This window comes from Megalops cyprinoides, chromosome 10 (genome assembly GCF_013368585.1).
Source record: "Megalops cyprinoides isolate fMegCyp1 chromosome 10, fMegCyp1.pri, whole genome shotgun sequence".
Classification (NCBI taxonomy): Eukaryota; Metazoa; Chordata; class Actinopteri; order Elopiformes; family Megalopidae; genus Megalops; species Megalops cyprinoides.
Genome location: NC_050592.1, coordinates 13,748,919 through 13,756,040, shown reverse-complemented (window position 1 = coordinate 13,756,040; position 7,122 = coordinate 13,748,919). Strand labels below are relative to the sequence as shown.

Sequence of the window (7,122 nt, the reverse complement as noted above, 5' to 3'; positions counted from 1 at the left end):
TGTATTCATGTCTGCACAATTTTCCCTGAGCATGTCAATAAAGTTTTTTCTATTTTGCCTGTCATGTAATTGAAAACTGTCGTTCTGTTGTCCAAAGCATTTTTTTGCCATTAAAAACTATTTTAAAGCCCCATCTCTCACTTCTACCGCTGCCATCTTCACCTATGTGAAGAGTATTCTCTGCGCCAACTTAAATCCCCATATATTTGTAAGATTGTTCTGGACTACTGTATATCAGTAAACTGATCTTAAGAACTCCATTTTCTGTATTTTACTTTTTAGCTCGGAACAAGGGGAACTTGATTCTCAATGTGGGACCTACAGAGCAATGGTTCCTCTAACAGAAAGTTATGCCCACCAACTCAAGGCTCCTAACCTCTGAGCCATGTATGAGTTGCCTTGCTATACCATACCATACCATGCTGATATCAGCTCTCTGAAAGCTGATTTGTTTCCCCTCATCAGCAAAATCGCTCATATCGAATCCCCTCATTTCATAGAAATATAGCTTATAGTAAAACCGCTCCATACATCAATGGCTCAGTGGGAAAAAAAAATCCGTTTGGTGTGTACTGTCTTGATGGCCAATAATCCTCGTGTAGAAGACCATTTTAGGAGCAACTAGTACAGGACAAAGGAAAGACCGTGACAACGCTGACAGAGATATTCAAACTACGGAAAATAATTGTTATGCTTGGCTATGGCGTTCTGTGGCAGCACAGCAATCAGATACTGCAATAAAGACCCTCAGTATCCCAGAAACCAATGCACGCGTACATTCTATCCAAACACAAGACTGGCAATATGGCGGACGTACTGGATCTACATGAAGCCGGGGGCGAGGATTTTCCTATGGACGAGGATGGTGATGGTAAAGTTTGAGATAGATTTGAATCGCGTGTTGTGAGGTTGTTTGATGGGCTTACTCATCGTGCAGGGTGATTTTGACCCGTTAATTTCGTCCCCATAAAACGTAAAACGGCGTGGGCCTTGTTAGCTGGCCAGACTGAAGCCAAATATGAATGAAGACGTGTTGTAGTCATGCTGGCCAGCTAGCTAGCCGTTTGTATGGCTGTCTAGCTACCTAGTTAACAAGTGTATTTACAGATCATCTGATTTCATGGTTTGTAGTTTCGAGATTGGGTGATTAGTCATTTAGCATGCAGACTAGCAGATAGACGTTCTCTTAGACAATTGGATGTGGGAAGGTAATTTTAGCCTTTAGCTAGCCTGCAAACGCATCTTAGCTGGAGTTGCTGCTGCGGGCTTACTGCCCGGCTGTGTAGATACCTGCGTAACTTGTAGATTTCTGGAATTCAGATAAGTGGAGTATCTAGCAGAGTTTCCAAATTTTGGTCTTTCCCAGCCAGCAGTATTTAATCTAGCTGAGGTGATTTCATCTCGTGCTATGTTAATCAGTTACCAAACTGAAAGAGATCCAGTCGCTAACGTTATCGATTTGTTAACTAAAAACCGCTTTCTTCAAGAAATGTTTTACGTCTGTAACTAGTTATTCTGTGGATGAATCTTTGAATTATCTTGGGATTTATACCCGTTTTGTAATCTAACTTTCAGAAAGCATTCACAAGTTAAAAGAAAAGGCGAAGAAAAGGAAGGGACGCGGTTTTGGATCTGGTAAGTCTTCTAATGTATGCATCACGAAATGCATGTCTGTCTTGTGGTCCACACCATTTGCAGGTCTGGTGTTAAATTCGACCAGAGAGCTGCTATTGGTCTAGACAGACTCGCCAAATTAGATTCATAGATAGCGTGTGATGTACGGTATTTGATGGGTATCTAGAAGTCATGTTGCGTGTTGCTTCGCAGACGAAGGAGCCAGGTCGAGAGCCAGGGAGGACTACGACACTGTGGAACAGGATGGAGATGAACCAGGCCCCCAGAGATGTAAGAGCTAAGAAAAGAGTCATTTTAACATGCTGTTAAGAGATCCTGCTGTTCAAAATATGGTAGTCGGAGTTCGCCGTAGTCGCCGTCCATGAACATGTTTTCATTATGAAAACTCATGAGATGGGACCAAATATTGCCGGGCTCTTTCAAATCAACGAAAAGGCTAAACACTGTAGGCTGTAGTTATTATTGTATAGTTAGCTGAAGTCACTAGCTTGATGTCACTTACTATCAAGTCTAGCAATGTGCTGACTTTGCAAACAAATTGACTAGTGTACATTAAGTGCACTACCAGAAGTCATCAGTAACTGGCATTTGCTACCAAGAGCATTCCAAGGTGTACATCCAGGCAGGCAGACACAAAACATTTTTCACGTTATATATATCTCAGAGAAGTAGAACATTGCTCATGAGATTTCCTCTGCAAATTAACCCATTTTAACAAAAATTAGTCTGGCAACCAACAAATAAAAATGAAGCTATGTTTATCTTTAAAGCATTGAAAAGTCATGAAAATATAAATCTTATGTGTGTACTCTGCAAATACTGGAGTACAGATATTTAATTTATAAGAATCTGGTGTTATAACTTAAATAATTTTGTCTGGGGTAGGTACATTTTAGCTTTTGCCTTGCCAGCAAGTTCTTGTAATGTAGCATGCATCTTTTTCCCTCTAGCTGTGGAGGGCTGGATCCTGTTTGTGACAGGAGTACATGAGGAGGCTACAGAGGAGGACATCCATGACAAGTTTGCTGAGTATGGGGAGATCAAGAACTTGCACCTGAACCTGGACAGAAGGACAGGCTACCTCAAAGTATGAAGCAGTCCATCCTAGCATCACACCCGGGCTCAGTTTCATATGAAATTTGAAATGGGGTTCAGTATCAAAATGTGGTCATGGTAGAGTAGAGTTTCAAAAACATGAGAATTCCTGGTTACAGCTAGAGCAGCTCCTTTTTCTCACTAATCTTAATAGATTTTTGAGTGAAACAAAACTTCTGTACAATCAATAATAATTGTGCAGTAATTTTTTAAAATGTATGTAATTAAAAATAGTATATTTAATTATTAATAGAATAGTTTGTCATTGAAGTTAACACAAAATACAGTGTCAGAGTTGTGAAAAATACACATTTTGCCCCAAGCTACCATTCCATTGTGGTTAGATTGAGTATTAGTATGTGAAGTGTTGTGTCTGCCTTCAGACAGGAGGGGGCAGTACTACACCAGGGACGAAGTGAATGTCTTGCTACATGGAAGGAAATGACTGGATATACTTTCTATGTTTTCTGCTACAGAATCCATTGTGATGTAACTAAATTAATATATGAGGATTTTAAACAGGGAAATAAATGTCAACAAGTTTGAAACAAACACATGCATTGGATAACCAGAGATAAAATTCTGCCATTTTACCTCCACAAGTAACATGCTGCAAATCTAGGGAGTTTCATCCCAAATCCATGATTTTAAGAATGTTTGTTACATCAAAATTGTGAACATTAGTTGTTCCTCTTTTTGGTTAGGGTAGTTTGTTGTTAAGCCAAGAAGTGTGTTATCTACTGAACAGGGATATGCACTGGTGGAGTACGAGACATACAAAGAGGCACAGGCTGCCATGGAGGGACTGAATGGCCAGGATCTGATGGGCCAGCCAATCAGTGTGGACTGGGGTTTCGTGAGAGGACCACCCAAAAGCAAAAGAAGGTGAGCATAATTTGTACCAGAAAGCAGTATTCAGTCCTGGGTCCCTGAACCTACTGGTGGTCTTTCTCCTGAAGCCTTTATTATCCCTTTGATAACATATAGGGCTGGGCAGTATATCGACTTTTTAAGGTTTATCGATATGTTTTCAAATGAGATATAGGATGAGATAATACCATTTATATCGATATAGTTTGATGTTGCGTTACATAACCCGTTTCTTCCGTAAGGCTGTGCCAGTGTTTGCATCTGTCCTCTCTCACACTCTGCGCAGCCGCGCCCCCACTCTCCCTCTGTGTCTGCACGCAAACTCTGTGTTCTGTCGATTTGTTCTACCTTATCGAAATGTCCTACCGTAGTGTAGTTTGATAGTCATATCTATTGATCTTTGCTACCCTATCAGGAAATACTACCGCAAGTAGGTTGTGCTACCTTAGAAGCCAAAAAAGGTTGGTAATTCTTTTTTACCTTATCAGAAATTGTTTCTAAGCTAATCACATTATTGTTTTCACTCATTCATCCAACAGCAATTTCAAAAATGCTGTCAAGTAAATTTAATAATAGCTATAACCTACTTACAATTTATCCATCACATAACCTGTTTGTATTTCAACAGTCTAGTTTACATGCTGACATGTAAATTTGTAGTCTAGTTTGTCCATCAACACACTCTAATCAATACCAACGTAAAACTAGTAGCATATTTTGACATTCTAAACCTTATCAGAAAAGACTACCAGGATATAACTATAGAATGTTCTGATGGTCTGAATTACCTTATCAGAAAGTACTACTAACATAAACCTACAGGTAGCGTATTTTGATAGTCTGAAATGCCTTACCAGAAGATGCTACTGACATAAGCCTATTTTTATTTGGTATGGACTATTTATTTTATATATTTTTTCATTTACATGTTGATATATTATGCAGCTGTATATTTTCAAACATGGTAAACCTGTTATTTTTGTTCTCTTTACATTTTTATTATTTGCACAACTGTGTGTTTTGTTAAGCAGGAGAGGAAAACCTGTAACTGTTCTCTATTTTAACCGGTCTGTTATTGTTGTTGAAAACAACTGTAGGAGCATCCTCAGAGATAGGCCTATTTTTGTTTAATATAGACTATTTATTCTATATAATTTTTCATTCACATTCATGTCTTGCAGCTGCATATTTTCAAACAGGGATGGCAACCCTGTCTTTGCATTTTAATTTGATCACAGTCTGTTTTAATAAAAGTGCTTGTGACATCTCACGTGTGGCTTTGACTTACAACTGAACATTTTGCCCACTTACCGAGATATATATCGTGTATTGCCATTCATCCTAAAAATACCGAGATATGATTTTTGGTCCATATCGCCCAGCCCTAATAAAATATACATTTTATTTCATTATTCTGTTAATCCTTGTGAAACAGATTAAAGTTATGAAAATGAGTTAATTTGAGTTTACCCCTCATCGGTCTGTTGAATTTTTACTTTAAGGAAAAACATTCTGTTGTTCAACAGGGGTGGTCGGAGACGTAGCAGAAGTCCTGACAGGAGGCGGCGCTGATTCCCAGAATCGCCATTTTCACTGGCTATGGCTAGGCTGCTGTCACATCAACCAACCAATGGGACAGTGGCAAAGGAAGTTTTATTTACAGTAGGCAGTAAAGTCACCCCTCTGAAAGAGGTCATTTTAGTATGTTTGTCTTCTTTATTTGCCCTGTAGGTCTTGTGAATGGCTGTATAGGGTGAATTTTCAGATATAGCTTGGTTATTTTAAAGGCACATATGCTATCAAATTTGTCACAAATGGAGAGGAAAGATGGTCAGTTTTCTTTCCATAATTGCATATTTTTATACTCTGAAGGATTATACTGCTTATGTTCTCTCTAAAGGTTTTATAATGGCATCAGTCCTCATTAAACTTCAACAAAAATGTTCATATTGGACCAAAACAACTCGACTGATTTTACTCTATACAGCCTTATCAGCAAGCCTTGGTGTACACATGAGATGAGACCTTAAGGATGTTAGGGTTTGTTCCCCTTTTGTTTGTTACTGTTTTAGATGAGGCTGTTCGGACAATTTCTAATTGACCTGCCTGAACATTGTTTAAAATAAATTCTCAAATGATTATAAGTTTTTGTAAAATGTGGAATGGTTTTGTTTTACATATGACTTCGTATATTAAAGCTGTACAAAAAATAAAAGTTGTCTTGCTTGAAGGTGATGAATCATTTTGACATCTGGCATTCAACAGAGTCTGTAGACTGAATATAGTTTTCATCAGTCCTAAGGATACAGTACTTTGTAGCATGTGTTTAATTTTGCCTCTGCCATGTTTCAAGATCAAAAAGCATATTATTTTCAATGTTCTCAATTCAAATCTGAATGAAATTTGTCAGGATTACATCAAAGCGTTCAGTCTCAACTGTTTTGTACAAGTGTACATCTATGTATTTCTCTATATTGCCAGACCATTAAATGTGCTGATGTAGTATAATTTTAATTTGTGGAACAGTTATCAACACTTACCAACTTTCACAATTGCAATACATGCACCAGTGTGCTTTTTAGTTTGGATGAAGTCCTCTGCAGTACTTTCCCACAGAGGGTGAAAACTTCTGTTAGTAATTTGTGCTGTATGATTTGGTTTCTGATTTCATTTTACACTATTCCTGTAGAAGAGAGCAGCGTTGGTTGTGCTTACCTGGTTACTTTTCTGTTTCGAAATGGGTGTCATTATAGGAATGTTCACATTTGTGCTCTTCAGTATTCTCTTTAAATTAACATATGATGAGCAACTTGTTAAAATGCAATGAATACAGGAAAAGTGGCTGAGAAAGAATAAGCAGTTTACAGCGATTGCAACTGATTAATATTGACTCCAGGTTTCAAGGACGTAAATGTGCGTTTAAACATTTTTGCACGCCTGTCACTCTGGTATCCACAATGTCAATAATGGGACATTTATACAACTTCCTAATTTAGAAACTCATAATGTCGGAAATGACAAACCTCACCATTGGTACCACATTACAATGGCAAACAGTACACAGTACCCTCACCGATTTCAGATACAGGTGACATTCTTATGGCATTACTCTACGGTACGGCGGCGGTGTGCTTTTTGTTGAAAATTTAACCCACGTGTAAAATCACACACCACAACACTACTACGGTGGTTTCTGGAACTGGTGATTACGTCTGTTTTTCCTAAAAGTTGCTGTGTATTGTTAGAGTCATTCATATGGCGCTGACTGGCCGATGAGGCTGGTCCCGTAGCACGCTATCATCGCAGTGCCTGCTCCAATCCGCAGGCCCGCGGGATGCCGCTCAACCATAGATACAGCCACTGTAGATCCGTCCCCGCCCCCCGTCAGAGGACCGAATCCGACAGTAGGCATACCATCCATATAAATATATTATTGGTGTATTTTGTGTCAGTCAAATGCCACCCTTTATGCGATCGGCAAATGAGAAGGTTATGCTCCCTTAAATGGGCGGACCCCAGCAG

General features: G+C 38.9%; 1 protein-coding gene across 1 annotated transcript; it reads left to right on the top strand.

Annotated features, from left to right (window-relative positions):
* The first annotated feature begins 797 nt into the window (after positions 1 to 797).
* Positions 798 to 5,703, top strand: rbm8a (RNA binding motif protein 8A). The gene is made up of 6 exons (XM_036539365.1): positions 798 to 871; positions 1,576 to 1,635; positions 1,828 to 1,905; positions 2,586 to 2,722; positions 3,479 to 3,615; positions 5,127 to 5,703. The coding sequence occupies exons 1-6, from the start codon at positions 805 to 807 to the stop codon at positions 5,170 to 5,172; spliced, it is 525 nt and encodes a 174-aa protein (XP_036395258.1). The 5' UTR covers positions 798 to 804; the 3' UTR covers positions 5,173 to 5,703.
* The last annotated feature ends 1,419 nt before the right edge of the window (positions 5,704 to 7,122 follow it).

What these genes read in the sequence shown, in the direction of transcription:
- rbm8a (XM_036539365.1), top strand. Translation starts at nt 805, where the DNA reads ATGGCGGACGTACTGGATCTACATGAAGCCGGGGGCGAGGATTTTCCT. An exon ending in TGAACCAGGCCCCCAGAGAT is followed by an intron (nt 1,906 to 2,585) that starts GTAAGAGCTAAG and finishes TTTTCCCTCTAG; the next exon opens with CTGTGGAGGGCTGGATCCTG. An exon ending in GAAGGACAGGCTACCTCAAA is followed by an intron (nt 2,723 to 3,478) that starts GTATGAAGCAGT and finishes TCTACTGAACAG; the next exon opens with GGATATGCACTGGTGGAGTA.